Here is a 19,539-nt window from a genome sequence, read left to right on the forward strand (position 1 = left end):
CACCTTAGGTGTACTTGGCTGGCGCCCTAGCCGCTTGAGCCACAGGCGCCAAGCCGACTGTATAGTATTTTATCAAGTGGATATACTAGAGGTTATTTAAATAGTTCCCAAATTATGGCTAATTAAGCTTTAGTTTACAGTTACAATGATGTGCTATCACAAGCACTCAAGTGGACACAAACATATGCGTCTTTGGGTAGCTGTCCGTTTATTTCCATTGGACATATCTCTAGAAGGAGATTTGTTAATCAGAGACCACATGCATTCAAATTTTTGATAAATTTCCTGTATTTCCTCTTGGCAGGATTGTCAGATATTTAAAAAGTTTTTAGATGTACCAGGTAAATCTTCTAAAAACAGTGATGTTTTTATTAGGTTCTCAGTCTTCGTGTGTTCCATGTTTATTTTTCTTTTGTGGATTATCTGTTCATTGATCATTTAAAAAAATTGACATTTTTCTTAATGGCATGCAGAAGTTTTTGAAATAATAAATCCTTTGATGCTTTTGATTATGTTGTGATCTCTTTCTTCAGCTTCTTTTTTAATGGTGACTTTTGTAGTGTGGATATTTCATCTGTAGTCAGTTTGAGTATTGTCTTGGCTCTGTATCTTAGTTGGAAGTCGTGACATCAGTCATTTTACTTATAAGTTATAAAGAAATGCTCATCCACATTTTCTCTTAATCTCTTATTTATTTTTTATAATCCAGATTATTTTTTGATTAGGTAGAATTTACTTTGGTACAATATAGTCAGTTTATTTTTTTCTGTATGTTTTATTAGTTGTCCCAATATCATTTAATGAAGAACTCATTAAACCGATTTCAAATAGTTCCCTTACTATATATAGAATTTCTATATTTGGTTGGGTCTATTTTTAGATTAGAGGGTTATGCTATTTTTACTAGTTATGAATATTATTTATTAAATATTTTAGTGCCTTTTAGGTGTTAGTGTTGTAGGCAGTGAAAATACAATAAAACAAAATTCTTTTCGTCTTGGAGCTTACATTTTAGTGATGTACCTGTTGAAATTTTAGTCATAAAAATACCAAAAGTTTGGTGATTAAGTCTCTAGATGGTGAAAGCAAAGCTTGTCTGCTCTATTTTTTTGTGTTGAACAGGGACTGTGAGAGAAATCACATGGGATTTTTTTTTTTTTTAGATCTTTTGTCCAAAAATTTGTTTTCACTGTTGTTTATTGGCTGTTTTTTTTTAATTGTTGACTTTTAAAATATCTTTGTATATTTTGAATAATGGTTCTTTATCAGATGTCTTCAGATATGGCTTTTGCAAATATTTCCTACCCGTCTGTGGCTTGTCTTCTTATTCTCTTGATATATTACCATTCTTTATTAAGGTTAACATCGTTTGAATAGTTGAAGTCAGGAACTTGGGCGTCGTTTCCGACTCTGTTCTTCTTAGTTTATCTGATGAATTATCAAGATTCTACCTCTTACATTTTTGTTGAAGCTTTCTGAATTTCTCCCCTGTAACTATTATAACTCCAGACACATTCAGCTATCACCTGGTGTACTTGCCTCTAGTTCTGTCCTCCTCCTACTTATTCTTTTATACTATGTGGAATGATCTTTTTCACCTTTCCATTCATCTTGATAATATATAGGAGGTCTTTGAATAATTTCTTCTCATTCAATGTTGTTTTATTATAATGATGGGGAAAAAAAAATCGGTTCCTAGCTGGGGCTATTGTATGTGTGGAGTTTCCATATTTTCATGTCTGCGTAGATTTTCTCTGGGTACTCCAGTTTCTTCCCACATTCCCAGTATGTGCATGTGAGGTGAAGTGGCATGTCTAAATTGTTCCAGTCTGAGTGTGACAGTGTGAGTGTACCCTGTGATGAGATGGCATCTTCTTCAGGGCTGGTTTCTGCCTGGCACTCTGTGCTTCTGGGATAGGCCCGGGCTACCTGTAACCCTGAACTGGAATAAGTGGATAAATTTACTTGTTTTTATTAAACTTTTTTAAATATATACATATCTCATTTACTTCAGTGTTTAATATTAGCAAATGTTTTGATTTTTGTTTAGAAGTCTGGTGATGTTTTTGTGATCAGAAATATGCTATGAGAACTTCACTCTTTTTTTTCTTTCTTTTTTTTTTTTAGACGGACTCTCACTGTGTTGCTCTGGGTAGGGTGTCATAGCTCACAGCAACCTCAAACTCCTGGGCGCACAGGATCCTCTTGCCTCAGACTCTCAAATAGCTGGGACTGTAGACTTCCCCACAACACCAGTTAATTTTGCTATTTTTAAGAGATAGAATCTTGCTCTTGCTTAGGTTGGTCTTGAAATCCTGAGCTTTGATAATCCATCCTCCTGAGCCTCCCAGAGTGCTAGGATCACAGGCATGAGCCACCATGCCTGGCCAGGAATCCTATTTTAGTCCCTGCCTCATCAATATGGTACATGTATTTTTATGCGCTATGTATTTTAAGATTCCATCATTCCTCACCTTTTCTGGACTGCCTATAACTTTAGGTTTTGATTATCAGTGTGTTTGTTTTTATGACAGTACCAAACTAATTTATTATCTCATTATTGTTTTCTGTTTTGGTTTTAAAAAAAGTCCCTCCAGTTTTTTTCTTTTCTTTTTTTTTTTTTGAATTAAATCACAGCTGTGTACATTAATGCAGTCATGAACTTTTTCTTGAAGTATTTTGTTTATTCCTGGTTTTTTGTTCTTCTATATAAATTTAGAAACATCTTACTAAATTGCTACTCCAAATCTTTAGTATACTTATTGCGTTCTATTATTTAAATGTTTTCTTAGGGAGAATCAATATGTTTGTGACATTGTGTTTTCAGTTACTGAGCATGGCATAGCCTTGTTTTGATATGTGGAGTTTTAAAAAATGTCTTCCAGTAAAATTTTACACTTTTTTCCCCTGCTGGTTCACATATCTTCTGTTGTACCTGTGACCTAGAACAAGAGCCATTAAACTATAGCCCACAAAACAAGTCTAAATACTACCTGTTTTTGTAAGGTCCATGAGCTAAGAATGCTAGTTATGAATTTTATAAGTGGTTAGAAAAAAAATCAGCAGTAATATTTCATGATATGTAAAAATCAGTGAAATTAAAATTTTAGAGCCCATAAATAAAGTATTATTGAAACATAGCTATATTTAATCACCTAGACATCCAACTACGTTTACACTGTACTTAGTAGAGTTGGCTGTTGTAATGGAGAGCATATGGCCTGCAAATTCTAAAATGTTTATACTATTTTCAGTCTGGCACTTTATAGAAAAAGTTTGCTCACCTCTTACTTAGATTTATTGTCTTATTGTTGGTCTGCATATCTCAGTATTTCATTGTATGTTGGGTGAGTGGTACAGCCTCCCTTTCTTTACCTCCAGCTCCAGTTCTGGTAAGACTTAAACTCATAGTGAGTCACTGTTACCAAAATATGTTCCATTCTTTAGATATGTTTGGGCAGAGCAAAAGATTCACAACTACTGAATGATTTTTACAGTAATTGATGTAGCTATCTTTTGATATTTTACCGTTGAGAATTTGATTTAGATAAAATATAACTTGCCTATTTTGATTTCCTTCTTTTGTAGGAAATTAAAAGAGAGACAGAATCCAAGGATGACAATTTGCCGATCAAACGGGAAAGGCATGGGAATGTAGCAAGTCTTGTACAACGAATAAGCACCTATGGACTTCCAGCTGGAGGAATTCAGCCACATCCACAAACCAAAAACATTAAGAAGAGTATGTAAATAATTCTTTTCCTGCTTAGTTACATGAAAATAGAATAATATTTTATAACTGTCCGTAAATTAAGAAGACTTAGTTCTGCCTTTTATAGCAGAAGGCAGTAAGTTCCTGCTTATTCTCATGACTAATACTGGCCTATATAGTCAATCTTAATATTTAGTCATATGCAGTTAATAGCATACTAATAATTCATACTGATAATAGCTGACAGCTATCTATAGGAATTATAAATTAAAACATGAGGCATTGTTTTCTTAATCATCTTACAAACTCTATTGAATGATTAAACTTTAATTTTATTTATTTGTTTGTTGGTTTGTTTATTTTGAGACAAAGTCTCACTCTGTTCATCCAGGCTAGAATGCCATAGCATCATAGTTCACAGCACCCTCAAGCTTCTGGGCTTAAACGGTCCTCTTGCCTCAACTTTGCAAGTCGCTTGGACTACAGGTTTCTGCTACAATGCTGGGCTAATTTTTCTATTCTTTTAGTAGAGACATCCTCTCACTCTTCCTCAAGATGGTGTTAAACTCTTGAACTCAAGCAGTCTTCTCAGTTGGCCTTCCAGAGTGATAGTATTACAGGCATGAGCCACTGCACCTGGCTGATTAAACTTTATTTTAACTGAGTTTGAATATTCTTTATTTAATAGGATGCTGAACTGTCTACTGATTCTTAGCAGTATGGATACAAGAATTTTGATAATGACTTTTCTTTAATTGCTAGATATCTAAACATAAACCTTCTGATTAGAAGATGGTTGGCCCGAGAGAGTGTCCTTTAAGGATTTGGTTCTGAGTAAATTATGATAGGAGAACAACTTGGCAAAGAGAGAGAGCATTATATTTAAAATAAGGTATGGGTTTGAGTTGGTCTTACAATTTCAAAATATTTCTTTCTTTTTTTTTTTTTGTGAGAGAGTCTCACTCTGTTGATCTGGGTAGAGTGCTATGATATCATAGCTCACAGCACTCTCAAACTCAGAGAAGATGGGCTCAAGCCATCCTCTCACCTCACCTCCCGAATAGCTGAGCCTACAGGTACCTGCCTTGACACCCAGCTAGTTTTTTCCTATTTTTAGGAGAGATAGGATCACTCTTGCTTAGGCTGGTCTTGAACTCGGGATCTCAAGCAATCCATACTCCTCGGCCTATCAGAGTGCTAGGATTATAGGAGTGAGCCACTACCCTTGGCTTCAGAAAGATATTTTAAATTCTCGTGAGTTGTATTTTGCTGCTGGTGAGAAAGTGGCAAAACGGACAAATAATATTGTTCTCAATTTAGAATATGGGGAAAAATCTATTATTAAGGTATAAAATACTTTACATGTACAAAGAAGTACTTTTTTATGGGGCAGATATCAGGTGTTTAACATAGTAAAACCTGAATTCTGTTGGGAAATTGAATACTTACTGTGATTGATTTTATTTAATAAGTAGTAAATGACTATTTTACTCTATTTACCTTGGATTAGTGATTTTCAAATTCTGGTCTGTAAATTCCCATGGTACCAAGTACTCTACAGTAAAGAAATTTTGTTTACATGTATTTCCCAAATTTTAAAATATAAGGCTATTCGTCATTTTTGTAGAATCCTCTTATATCTCTAGCTCTTACTTGGTATGTCAAGTTTGGGAAAAACTGTACGTGTAGGGTTATATCTCCTTTGATTATTTTCATAAACTGAAAACATATTTTCGTAAAAATGAAACATTTCATGACATTGAGATCAATTAAAAGTTTTCATTTGTTCTTTGTTTTTCAGAAAAATGCAATGTCCAAACAATCTTTACATATCATCTATACTGCCTTCAGCCTAACTGCCTGAAGGTGGATAGTTAACAGCTGTTCTCATGATCTTTTCTTTTTTTTTTTTTTTGAGACTGAGCCTCAAGCTATCCCCCTGGGTAGAGTGCCATGGCATCACGCTCACAGCAACCTCCAACTCCTGGGCTCAAGCGAGTCTCCTGCCTCAGCCTCCCAAGTAGCTGGGACTACAGGCACCCGCCACAACACCTGGCCATTTTTTGGTTGCAGCCATCATTGTTGTTTGGCGGGCCCGGGCTGGGGATTCGAACCTGCCACCTTAGGTGTACGTGGCTGGCGCCTTAGCCGCTTGAGCCACAGGCGCCGAGCCTGTTCTCATGATCTTGAACTCTCACACTGTTTGCTTAGAGATTGTGGGACAAAATTATAGATGTCTGCGTTGTGTAGCTGAATCTTTATATATATACATATTATATATATAATTTCTGTGTTTAGGGATAAGTTTTATACCCATGGAAGGATTATATGTGACTTCTGTCCTATTTACAACTTTCTTTTGCTTTGTGGAATTATAAAGGGATAACTTAAGTAGAGACTAGATAAAGAAGTTCAAGGTTCTGAATATTTTATTCATTTTATCTTCTAATAGGAAAGAGCACAGTAAATTTTACCTTTCCCAAGAACTCTAAGCATACTTCTTTTTCTTATAAGAACAAAAGACCGTTATAGTTAGCACCAGGAGGCTTAGGTTTTTTTCCTTTAAGGATCCTCATAAGTTTTTAAGTTACTTGTGCTACATGTAATGACTAAATGACTAAATCCGTCATTTGTTATCAGCTAACATTTAAAACAGGAAGCAGGTTATTTTTGCTTTCCTGTTTTTCTGTCATTTATGTATTATAGGCTTAGTAAATCTCATTTTTAAAGTTAACTATTAGTTACTTAGACTGGTTCATTGTATTGTTAAAGTAGTGGATACAACTACCAGTATTATTAATATTAAAAAGAAACCCCATCATTGTAAAGGTTGACAGTATAAACACTGCATTGGGTATGTTAATTTAAATTTTTGTGTGCCAAGGCAAACTAAATCTGCATATATGTCGATTTTGTCAAAGCAGACTAAAAAGCAGAGGTTCAGATAGTCGTGTGATGTTGACTATCTGAAAATAAATTGGACTAGTGAGTTGCTTTTCTTAAGTCCTCAGTGTATCGTCATGAAAATATTGAAACTTTAGCTATTACATATTATTGAGCATAATGGTAAAACAAATACTTTCTAAAGTAAGTACAGAATAGTATCCAGGAGGAGTTGATTACTATAAGTTGCTGAAGTCAGAGAAGAAAACAAATTTACATTTTTCAAGGCAAAAGCTGGTATAAGTCACCTTACTTCTGACACTCACCTAGCCACAATGATAATGGTATTGGGCTTTGTGAGTAAAGAATTCACATTTGTCAGCATTACATCTCTCAATAACATTCAGAACATTAGTGATATTTCACTTTATATTTGGAAGAATTGATGCCAGATGGACTCCACTCTTGGTATGTGTGAAACTAACTTTGTTTTCCTTACTAGTGGAAACTCAGGTTGCAGAAAAATGATTTTTTTCATTGAGTTCATAATTATTTATTTATTTATTTTGAGACAGAGTCTCAAGCTGTCATCCTGGGTAGAGTGCCATGGCGTCACAGCTCACAGCAACCTGAAACTCTTGGGCTTAAGTGATTCTCTTGCCTCAGCCTCCCAAGTAGCTGGTACTACAGGTGCCCGCCACAACACCTGACTATTTTTTGGTTGCAGTTGTTTAGCAGGCCCACACTGGGTTTGAACCTGCCACTCTCGGTATATGTAGCCGGCGCTGTAACCACTGCGCTATGGGTTCTGAGCCGTGTTCGTAATTATTTTGAATGTAAAATATACATTCAGATTGGTACGCTAGATCACACATATGTGTACTGAAAGGAATGATGTTGCACATAAAAAATTAGTTGGCAGAATGCCAATCTACACAGTTTTCATTCCACCCGAAATTTGGTAGCAAATAATATGCCTTCTGATTTTGACATGGTGCTGAAGAAAATAGTGAAATTCTGAATACTATCAAATTATGGCCAACAACTATGTATCTTTACAGCATACCTTTTTTAAAAAATGATCTTAGTAGTTCAGGTTCTGCTCTTCGGCCTTGAAATATTCTTTTTCCTAAATGGAAAAAGACTATTCAAATGACTTCTACCTGGTACAGCCTATCAAATGAATGGGCTAGGTTGTTCAAACTTTGTATTTTATTTTGAAAAATTTTAAATCGGGGAGGGGATTGCCTGAGCCCCAAAACTGGAGGTTGCTGTGAGCTGTGATGCAACAGCACTCTACCAAGGGTGACAAAGTGAACTCCTGTCTTTTAAAAAGAAAAAGAGAAAGAAAAATTTTAAATTTCCAGAAAAGTTAAAGGAATAATTGTGCAATGAACATGGTGTATATCCTTTACCTAAGTTTGCTGTTAACATTTTGACACATTGGTTTTATCTTTATGTGTACTTATAAATAACTTTTAAAAAATTGAATCATTTGAAACTATGTTGTATGCATATGAGACTCTCTTTGGTCACTTTCATTATGGTGATAATAAGATTTTCCAAGATTTTAAGTGTCTTAATCTAGTGCTATATCAGCAGTATAGTTAATGTCTTGAATAGCTTCATTTAATGGCCTCAGGATTATGGTATTTTTACTGCTGAGGATGAAAAAACAGTATTTGGAGATTCAACTATATAGCAGATAGCTGAATCACTGTATTTCCTAATATTTGGTGATTTTATTTGCTAATTGGTGAAAAATTGATAAAAATTTTTGACTAGTTAAATAAATTTAAATCCTTCAGTAGAACCGAATGGAATCCAGAAGTATATCAGAAATCCTTTTGCTACTATCTCTGAAGCGTTAGCATTCTGCCTCCCATCTTTTGAGTAGGAAATGGTCTTATTTTAGGATTAGATGGAAAGACTAAAAACAATCTTCAGTGAGAAGTGGTTCCACAATTTAAGAGCTTTGCTTGATCTAAATACTTAGATTTATTTTTCAGACATGACAAACTTAACCATTCTTGATGAGTTCTACATTTGAAAATTAAGAATTTTCCTTTCTAGTAGAGAAAGAACATGGCAAGGTCACATCTTATTATGTGTGAAATTTTACACTATTTTGTTTTTAAAAAATAAAACTCCAGGCTTAGCACCTGTAGCACAGTGGTTACAGCAACAGCCACACACACCCAGGTTGGTGGGTTCAAAACCCTTCATGGGCCAACTAATCAACAATGACAACTGCAACAACAACAGCAAAAAAATAGCCAGGTATTGTGAGACCTAGTCCCAGCTACTTGAGAGGCTGAGACAAGAAAATCACTTAAGCCCCAAGAGTTTGAGGTTTTGTGAGCTGTGATGCCACAGCACTCTACCAAGGGTGATGTAGTGAGACAGTCTCAAAAAAAAGAGAAAAATACAAAACTCTTAAAAGGTTTCCTGACATTCTTGGACACCTTTGTGTCCTATGCTTTAATGTCTGTGGGTACTATGATCATGATCATGGGAAACAGTATTGATGTAGGCAGTTAAGTTTGCCACATGATGCTAGGTACAGATCATGATTCACAACTCATAGTTCAGCGAAGGTGAATATTAAGTTGCTACAAAATGGGGATGATAGTAATAATTATCTCAGAGCGTGTTAGAGGATTAATGTGCTAAGTAATTATAAGTGCTTGATAAATGCTTGAAATTATTATTATATTTAATACTGTTCAGAACTATGTTAGAGACATAATGGGTGGTGATGATTTAGATGAAGGGGCAGTTCTATACTGGAGTTGTCAGGAAAGCTGTAGTTAAGCTTTTCTTTAGGTAGGACATCTATAATTCACATGAAAATTGGGGAGTATAGCCTTCTAGGTTGGATAGCAATCTTTGGCAGACCCATGGAAATAAGCAAGTACATGGTATTTTGCGGGAATAAGAATCCAGTGTAACGACTTCAAGAGCTATGTTAAAAGCAGTTTGTAATCTGTAAAGGAGTAGCATGCTATGGTGGAAAGATAAAAAGCTTAAAAGTGAGTATAATATACTAGGAGTGGATATAATTTTTTATTTGCTTCATTTTAGCTCTGTGATATTAGATGGATTATTTAACTTTTGAATTCCTCTTTTTTCATTGGTAATGAGATAGTAATTTTTTGTGTGTGGAGAGATGTTTACGAAGGTACACAAAACACGTGAAATGTGTCCCATTCTTGTACCTTTGTATCCTCTTCCTTGTTAATAGCTTTACTTATATAATAATGATTTTTAAAATATACTTCTTTTTAACCACTAATTTCTTTGTAGATCTGAAAAAGTATATAGAGTTTGTAATAAGAAAATACTAGTTATAGTTTTTTTTAAAATGGACTTAATTTCATGCATCCTTTTGTTGACAACTTTGTTCTATTTTTTTGTACTTAGCATGTGTTCTGATACATTGTAGAAATGAACATTTAACAACCACTATTTTCAGGTAGATGTGTGTGTAATCTGAATTGTAAAAAAATCTTGAAATTCCCCTTAATTGTTCTGCGAATTAAAGATGAATTTGGCATAGGCAGTCACCTTAGCTTATGAATAAACCCTATTTAAATATGAACTTTGTTCTTTTTAAAAAATAAGTGACCCACATTCTCTAATAGCTGTTTTGATGTTTTTGAGTCAATGTTACTCTTTCTTTGGAAAAAATGAAAAATTCCTTTGCAAATAATTTGCAGACTACTTTGAAAAAACCATGCTTAGTGTAAAAAGGAAAAATAAACTTTTTGGCTAGGCCAGGTGCCGTGGCTCACGCCTGTTTTAGTCCTATCACTCTGGGAGGCTGAGGTGGGTGGATTGCCTAAGCTCATTGAGTTTGACACCAGCCTGAGCAAGAGTGAGACCCTGTCTCTAAAAATAGCTGGGCATTGTGGTGGGTGCCTGTAGTCCCAGCTGCTTGCTACACTAAGGCAAGGGGATCACTTGAGCCCAAGAGTTTGAAGTTGCTATGAGCTGTGATGACATGTCACTCCACTGAGGGTGACATAGTGAGACTCTGTCTCAAAACCAAAAAACCCCAAACAACAACAACTATATATTTAAGTTTGAGTTGCCTACGTGTGGCTACTCAAACTCAATTATATTAGTATATATGTATTTTAGACCTTTAAAACAATGGGATTTGCTTCATTTTCAAGAGTTATCAATATGTTTTAAAACAGGAGTATTATTCATTAGCTCCTACCCCAGACATATCAATTAAGTTTGAGTGGCCTACATATATACATTTATACTTATATTGAAAAGAAAAATGTACTTATATATGTACATATATACTTATGAAAAATGTACTTATATACTTATATTGAAAAGAATAATGTACTTATATATGTACATATATACTTATGTTGAAAAATGTACTTATTTATGTGTATATAAGTAGATATATAAGTATAAATGTATATATGTAGGCTACTCAAACTTAATTGATGTGCCTGGGGTAGGGGCTAATGAATATTACTCCTGTTTTAAAACATAGTGATAACTCTTGAAAATGAAGCAAATCCCATTGTTTTAAAGGTCTAAAATTATTAGAGATAAAAGATTTCCTTCTTTCAAGAGCACCCACTGAGCAAAATACATTTTTCTTTTCAATAATATGTATCATTTTCTCCTTGCCTAGGAAGCTCTAACTACAAAGAACATATAGGTGAACATATTTTCTCAAGGTTATGGCAACAGCCTGCAAAAGTATGTAGGGACTTGATTATAATAAAAGAGATGAAAAGTTTTCCTGCAGTATGCATGAAACTATTATCCTTTACACTATTAGCATAAAAACTTAAGACCTGAGGAAGGGTGATATTTGAAAAATTTACTGTAAACTCTAGGTTAGTTAAAAAATTATGGTTAATATTTACTTTGATTGTATTTTAAAATAAACCAGACACAAATTATTCCTTTAAGAAGCCTAAAAAGACTTAGAGGTACAACTGTTTCTTATCTGGATAATCTTAATTTTTCTATCTACTTGATTGTCATGTCTGTTATATACCTCCATGCTGTATGTTGCATGTAATTTTTTTTGTTTGGTTTTAGGAGTTTAGTTTGATTTATTTTGTCTCAATAAACAAGTAAATAGATCCACAGAATGCCAGGGCTAAAGTAAATGTAGTGGTTATCTACATTTGATTCAACTTTTTTATTTTTATCACTCAGGAACTTGATTCCTAAAAAAATTAGGTGAAATAATAAGAACTACACTTGAACCTGTTTCCAATTCAGTATAATACTACTGCCTAGCATGATGTCTTTCTTTATAAAAAGTTTATTTGGAGGTGTTTATGATCATGATTAGATGTAGTGAAATTAGTCTGTCTAGATTACTTCTTAGGATTCTCCTTTGCTGGCCAATCTCCTTAGTATCCTTCTATTACCCCAAATCTGTTTTTGCTGGTATCCTGCCTTCTTGCATCTTATGCAGCTTTCATTGCATAATTCTGTTATTATTTCTTCTTTGAGCCTTCTACACCTGCTGCAGTTCAAACCTGTCCTTCCTAATAAATTTTGGAATATTTATAGATCGTACTAAATATTTTACTACTTCAGTATGTATTCAAGTTTTCTTAATTGCTTAATGTGCATGTTTCTTTTTCAAGTTCTATTGGTTCTTTAAGTGTGTATTTAAATTATTAAGACAAATCTTGTCAGGATTGTTGGTGGTAGGCTCTTGGTAGAGGATAGACGTTCTTGGGATGATATTGTTTGGCACTGATGCTATTATATAGTTAGTCCTACACATTTGTTTATTCATCAAAATTATTTAATGGCCACTGCCATGGCTTTAATGATGGCTCTTTCCAAAATTGATGTTGAAACTTAATCCCCACTGTGGTAGTATTAAGAGGTGAATCCTTTTTGGGAAGTGATTAAGTCATGAGAACTCTCCCTCACATGTTCCTTCCTTTTGGCTGGAGGGTCCGGGAGGGCAGTGGTGGGCTAATGGTCTCTTCTTCTTTTATGATAGTAGTTCTGACTTTTTTTTTATAAGGACATTAGACCTTTCTGATTAGGGCCCTACCATTATGACCTCCTTTGACCTTATTTGTCTCCCCAAAGTCCCTACCGTGAAATACATATTGGTGATTGTTTTAATACATGAATTTTGAGGGGATTTGTTTTTTAGTCCGAAATAAGTAGGTCTAGGGTAGTCCTACCTGAGATACCGCATTTCTAACAAGCTACCAGGTGATACTTTTGCTGTGAATCTGAGAAACACACTTAGTAGCAAGAAGTAATCCTTTAATCAGCTATCCACAGCTGCTTCATGATTCACTTTTAAAGATGGGCGCAAGTCTGAGTTAATTCTTAGAGCTTGTAAAGAAGTTGAGAATGCAAGCCTGGATGCTTATAAGTCATCATTTCTGAGTAAATAAAGCTTGTTTGAAAAACTAAAGTAGAATTACTTTTATGTTTACCAATATGAGTTTGATTTTTTTTTTCCTGAGAGTCTCACTATATTGCCTTTGGTAGAGTGCTGTGGTGTCAACAGCTCATAGCAATCCCAAACTCCTGGGCTTAAACAATTTTCTTGCCTCAGCCTCCTGAGTAGCTGGGACTATAGGCGCCCGCCACAACACCGGGCTATTTTTGGATGCAGTTGTCTGTCCATTAGCAGGCCCAGGCTGGGCTCGAACCCACCAGCCTTGGTGTATGTGTCTGGTGCCCTACTCAGTGAGCTGTGGGCGCCGAGCCTATGAGTTTGATTTTTGTCTGAAAATAAGAATCATTCAAGATGATACATTTAAATATATACATTTTGCCTCTTTATGGCAACCTTGAAAGTAGTGCATTTTACATAGTATTTCTGGACTTTGATTAGGAGCTATTCTGAAAATCACTACCCTGGAGGATTTGTCTGTGGTAAACTTTTTGTGCCCAAAGTGTTCTTCTTTATGTATTTTTCTAGTCTCAAATTGGCAGTGTATACTTTGCTTTTGTTTAATTGGTGGGATCAGATATACTAATATATTCCATTGCCTGAAGCCTTATACCTTATTTGTATTGAATTTGTTTGTGGGTGAATACCTTATAGTGTGAAGGGAGGTCAGAAGTCAGCCAGACTTAATTGTGGTTAGCTGTTTAGAATATTCGTGTGCTTTGTTTTTATTTAATACCTTAAGTTCTATAAACTAAGATGCTTTTTAAAATAATCTTTCTTAACCTAATTTTTTATTGCTTTTAGAGAGCAAGAAGCGTCAGTGTAAAGTTCTTTTTGAATACATGCCACAAAATGAAGATGAACTGGAGCTGAAAGTGGGAGATATTATTGATATTAATGAAGAGGTAAAGTTAGATGTGTTAGAAATAAAGCACCAATTGTAATTGATGCTCTGGGGTTTAGAAAAATGCTTTTGAAGAATATTGAATTTTTTGTGAGAACTTTTGTTACTTTGCATTTTTTTGTTACTTTGTTTTTAAATAAAACTTTAAGCTATAGATTTTCTTTTCTCATCCTCGTGTCAACTTTAAATAATGAAATTCAAAAAATAGACCCAAGAATAGAGTTTCTTTGCATGCAAACCTTGAGGATAGTCACAGAGACTCCAAAAGAATGGGTTTGGGTTAGCATTCCAAAGTGGGAGAATTAAGGTTTCACTTACGTCCTTGGTTCTCAACCTTCCTAATGCTGTGACCCTTTAATACAGTGCCTCATGTTGTGGTGACCCCCAACCATAAAATTATTTTCATTGCTACTTCGTAACTAATTTTGCTGCTGTTATGAATCATAACGTAAATATCTGATAAGCAGGATGTATTTTCATTGTTACAAATGGGTTGTGACCCACAGGTTGAAAACTGCTGACCTATATACTCAGAGAATAGTGAAGCTAAGGAGGTTGCAACACTTTTTATGTAAGATCAGTACATACATTATAGTGATTTGATTGGTTACAGCTTGCTATAGTCTAAGGAAGATTGCTGTAACATTCTATAAAGATAGCTAATGGTCTTCAGGGGTCTTCCTTCTGGCTCTATTTGGCCTTTGTTAATCATTAACAGGCCAAGAATGAGGAAGAGATTTAATTTGTAATGAGCAAAGCAGAAGTTGCAGCTGTACACTGTGTAACTAGCTGTATAGCCACATTCCTCTCATGGCTCAAAATAATTTAAAATTATAACAGCTTTACGTTTTTTTTAACTACTAAATTTTATACTTGCTATGTACTTAATATTTATATCATGTGTGTACTGCCTTTAGGAATAGAAACACCTTTTTAAAGCTAAAATTAATGTAATCTAAGTAGCTAAGAACATAAACGAACCTTTTCTTTGATTCTGAATTCACTATAGGTACAGAATAGTGAAATAGAAGTAGTTTTACCTTTTCTATAGTAAAGGAACACAAAACAGAATCTTTTTAATAAAAACAGTTTTCTGGGTGGTGCCTGTGGCTCAAAAGGAGTAGGGTGCTGGCCCCATATACCGGAGGTGGCAGGTTCAAACCCGGCCCCTGCCAAAAACTGGAAAAAAAAAAAAAGAAAACAAACACAGTTCCCTTGTTTGGATTTTCACATTTAAAATTAATAAAAAATACTTTTCTACATTTTAGTATCCTACAATGAGATTTTAAAATATTTTAAAAATAGCTTCCACATCTCTGCTTTTATCACTAAACAAGAAGTTTTTATTTGGCCGCTGCCACCATTTTCAAAGTATGTTGTCATATATATAGTAACAAGGATTGATTTAGTGTCCTAACATCTTGTAATGTAATTTATCATTAATTTTTGTTTAAGTAAACATCCAATGTATTTACACAAAAGGCAATTCTATTTTATTTACACCTGTTGTAATAAAATAATAGTTAACATTTTTTGAGCCTGTATTATGTCTGAAGCATTGTGCTAAGTATTCCACATTTATTACTTCCTTTAAAGTTATAAATAGTCTAACAAGATAGGCATTTTTATCCTCATTTTATCCTCTTTATGAGATTGAATCACAGAAAGCGATTGGCTGGCCTACTTACTACTGCTACAAACTAAGCCATTCCAAACTTAGTTGGCAGAGAACAACTGTTTATTATACTTATAGGCTGTGTGGGTCAAGACTTCAGATAGGGCACAGTGGGTTTAACTTGTCTGTGTTCTATGATGTCTAGGGGCCTTAGCTGGAAAGATTCAAAGGTGGGGACTGGTAGAATCATAGGAATTCTCTTTAACTCACACATCTAGTGCTTAGAAGCTTTGAAGACTACACCTGCCAATTGGAGTAGCTTTATGGGATCTCAGGGTAGTCACAATTATTGGCAGTTTATAGCTGTTAAGTGTAAGCATTTGTATACATGGTGTTTGCTTCATTGCCTTTTAAAGTCTAGCTTTGGGAATAATATTGTCACTTTCATTAACATTCTTTTGCTTACAAGTGAGTTACAGGCCACTAAGATTAGAGCGGTAGAGGACAAAGACCACTACTTCTTATTGGGAAGAATGTCAAGATAACATCTGTGGGATGGGAGATTGTGTTACAGCCATCTTTGCCTGTGTTCATATGCCTGACACCCGGGGTGGGGGGTATGAATATGAATCTATGCATTCTGTTCTTTGAGTTTTTACCACTGTATTTTTTTGCCTCTTAAGAATTCCTTAAATAACCTTAGCTATTCACTTGCTACCAGTTGGGGTTCTAGGTATAGATTATAGTTCTCTGATCTTTAGTTCCCTTTGTTGTGTCTGTTCCAGTTTGATCAGCATAGCCCCATCACACACCTGGTTTAAATCAGTTTGGTGCCTAAGGTGTGCTAAAAATTTTGAACTCTTCGTACTGCCTTTCCTTCCTTCCTCAAAGAGCTTGTATTCTAGCCACTTTCTAGGGGTGGGGAACTTGGAATCTTGGGGAGACATACATGTATGGCCTTTTGATTGAATCCAAACTTTATGTATTTATTATTTCCTTTATAGTTTGAATTCAGTTGAGGGTTCACACTTAGTGATCTAGAAGGCCGTGTGTTGCTTTAAGGCCCTGTCTCAAAGTACAGTGGTGTGATCATAGCTTATTGCAGCTTCACCTGGGCTCAGTGTCCCTGTCTCTGCCTCCCGAGTAGCTAGGGGGTGCTCACTACCATGTGTAGCTAATTTGTTTTATTTTTTTGTAGAGATGGAGTCTTAACTATGTTTTCCAGGCTGGTCTCAAACTCCTGGCTTCAAGTAATCCTTCTGTTTCTGCCTCTCAAAGTGCTGGAATTGCAGGCATGAGTCACTGTTCTTGGCCTTCGATCAATCAATTAAATAATATGTTTATTTTTTTGAGATAGAGTCTTTGTTGCTACAGGCTAAAGTGCTGTGGTGTCAGCCTAGCTAACAACAACCTCGAATTCCTGGGTTTAAGAGATCCGCCTGCCTCAGCCTCCCGAATAGCTAGGACTACGGGCACCTGCCACAACGCCCAGCTATTTATTTTTAGTAGAAACAGGGTCTTGCTCTTGTTCTTGCTCAGGCTCAAGCTCATCTTAAACTCCTGAGCTGAAGTGATCCTCCTCCTCCTTTCAGAGTGTTAGGATCACAGGCATGAGCTGCTGTATTTGGCCAAAATAATTTCGTTTTAAGTTGCTATATTTTTATGTACTTTTTATTGGAAAACTATTATTCAGCTTTTAATATCAAGTGGGCTTTCTTCTTTTTTTGGTTTGGTTATTTATTTTTAGGGGAGCATTTTTTGATTCTTTCAGCTCTTTGTAATTTTATAGCATTTAATTCATACTTTTGTTAGAATGCTTCTTAAATTGTATTACCATCTGCTGTTTGCATTTTTTCTTGAGATTGTTCAAGAACTGGATTTCACAAATGCAAGTTTGAACCTTTCCCTGATAGTTAATACCATAGCTTATATATCGTGAGTACCTGTTAGATGAATGTCTTATGGTAAAAGTTTGTTTTGCAATTCTGATAAAACGGAAAACATTAAAAAATATTTTAAATGGAAAAAAGTCCTTTGTTCTAGCTGTGATATTACATGTACTGCTGCTAAGTAAATTTCTGCTAAGTAAATTTTGATAGTGAATAGTTTATTAAAAGTTGTTTTTTCCATTAAAATCCTTTAGCATCTTTAGCAGAAGCTATATGTTTTCAAATAGTTACTGAATATTTTATTAAATAATTTAATGGAATTTGAATAACCTTGTGATTAGTGAGTACAAATATTTTTCTGAAGCATTTGATTCATGAGGATATTTCTGTTTGGAGGGTGATGTTTGATAGAACCTGATATTTAGATTTTTGAAAGGAAGAAATTGTTTTTCATATTTTGGTTGATAATAACTATTGAAGTAAGAGGTTTAATGATTTTTCTGTGCCATTTAGTAAGTTGTATCATCAAACTTTCTCAAATCAAAAATTTCCAAATATGTCATGTTTACAAACTAAGGCTTTGAGTGACATTCCAAAACAGAACTATATTTCTTGCTGTTCAAACATTTTACTTGGTTGTCTGATATTTTCATGAAAATTGTTTACTTTATAGATTGTGTTTGATAGCAAATTCTCCTTGTAAATGTGGTAAAGTACTGTTGATAATGTTTAATCCCATATATGATTATTAATCCAATTAGACTTAATCTATATATATTTTCCTTATCTTGTTTTCTTAAGTGTTAAAGGGAATGTTTTACATTGCTAACTTTGCTTTATTAATTAAGCTTAATTTTCCCATAGGGTGAAGATTTTACATGAAAAGAAATTTTTATGATATCTGATTTGTGAACTCTTTCAGGTAGAAGAAGGCTGGTGGAGTGGAATCCTGAACAACAAGTTGGGATTGTTTCCTTCAAATTTTGTCAAAGAGTTAGAGGTAACAGATGATGGTGAAACTCAAGAAGCCCAGGAGGATTCAGGTAGACTGTTTTAAAAAATTTGAATAGATTTAAATAAAGTTTACATATGATGTGGTGCTTATTTTATATTTTTAAAAAACATTGTTCTTATGTTTAAACTTTCAGTCAGCTTCATTTAATCTGTATAAAAGCAGATATCATGGATTCAAAATGAGCTAAATATCTAATTAAATAATTTTATATTTTTCCTCTTGATGACTGATTCAAATCTTAGGTAGTATATAATATCCTTATTATAAAACATTACTTGTGTATCTGATTTTTTCCTACTAAAGATATATTTATATATATTTTTGGTCCGCTGAGTTTGCAGATGGCCTATCTAATGCTTCATAAACTTTAGAAATTAAAAATAAAGTTACTTTTGTTGTTTTTCCTATCACACAATAAATTTTGTTTATTATGTGTAGCCAAATGTCATTTAAATATTTTGTGATGTTTGTCATTTTGAGACTTGAAAATTTATTTTACTTAGATAAATTACTCCAAAGTTAGATTTAAATTTTGTTGTTTTTAAGAACAGCTATGGGATTTAGGATTTTGTCTTTTGAAAAAAGACTGAATTTGTAAGTGGTAAATACAGGGATAAGTAGAACTTTTTAACCCTTAAAATGTCTACAAAATTTTAAGTCCATGTGAAGTTACTAGCACAGGAGATCTAATTTAAATTTTGATTTAGTTCTTTACTTCTATGATTATGAATACTTAAAACATTTCTTTTGCTCTTCAGCCCTTGAATTTATCTTGCAGAATTGTGTCTGTTAGAAATGTGCTTCCTCCTTTGCTTAACCCTTTTACAATAACAGTGTATTCTAAATGTGGAGATTTGTGATGATGGGGTGGAAAGTCAGTGGTTGAAGTACAGTGTAATTCCTTTTTTTTTCTTCCCTAACTCTAATTTTTAGGCAGAAAGTTTCTGCATATTGATGTGAATGCCCAAGTGTTTCATAGTAAGTGACTACTAAAAATTTTAGTGAGAGAAGTACATTAATTCTTTAAGTTTTTAATTCGTGTTTGATCTTATGATTAAAGAGTTGTGATGTCTACTGTTTCTGTGTCTTTTTTTTTTTTT

General features: G+C 34.2%; 1 protein-coding gene across 1 annotated transcript in view; it reads left to right on the forward strand.

The window, feature by feature from the left end:
• Nucleotides 1-19,539, forward strand: part of CD2AP (CD2 associated protein) — a 118,164-nt gene that overhangs the window by 38,213 nt on the left and 60,412 nt on the right. Inside the window, exons 3-5 of the mRNA XM_003789249.3 lie at nucleotides 3,589-3,742; nucleotides 13,821-13,921; nucleotides 18,347-18,467. Of these exons, the coding sequence (XP_003789297.1) occupies nucleotides 3,589-3,742; nucleotides 13,821-13,921; nucleotides 18,347-18,467 (376 nt within the window). The remainder of the gene's footprint in view (nucleotides 1-3,588; nucleotides 3,743-13,820; nucleotides 13,922-18,346; nucleotides 18,468-19,539) is intronic.

The sequence above is a fragment of the Otolemur garnettii genome, unplaced genomic scaffold, assembly GCF_000181295.1.
Source record: "Otolemur garnettii isolate 467f Iridium unplaced genomic scaffold, OtoGar3 scaffold00031, whole genome shotgun sequence".
NCBI classification, from domain to species: domain Eukaryota; kingdom Metazoa; phylum Chordata; class Mammalia; order Primates; family Galagidae; genus Otolemur; species Otolemur garnettii.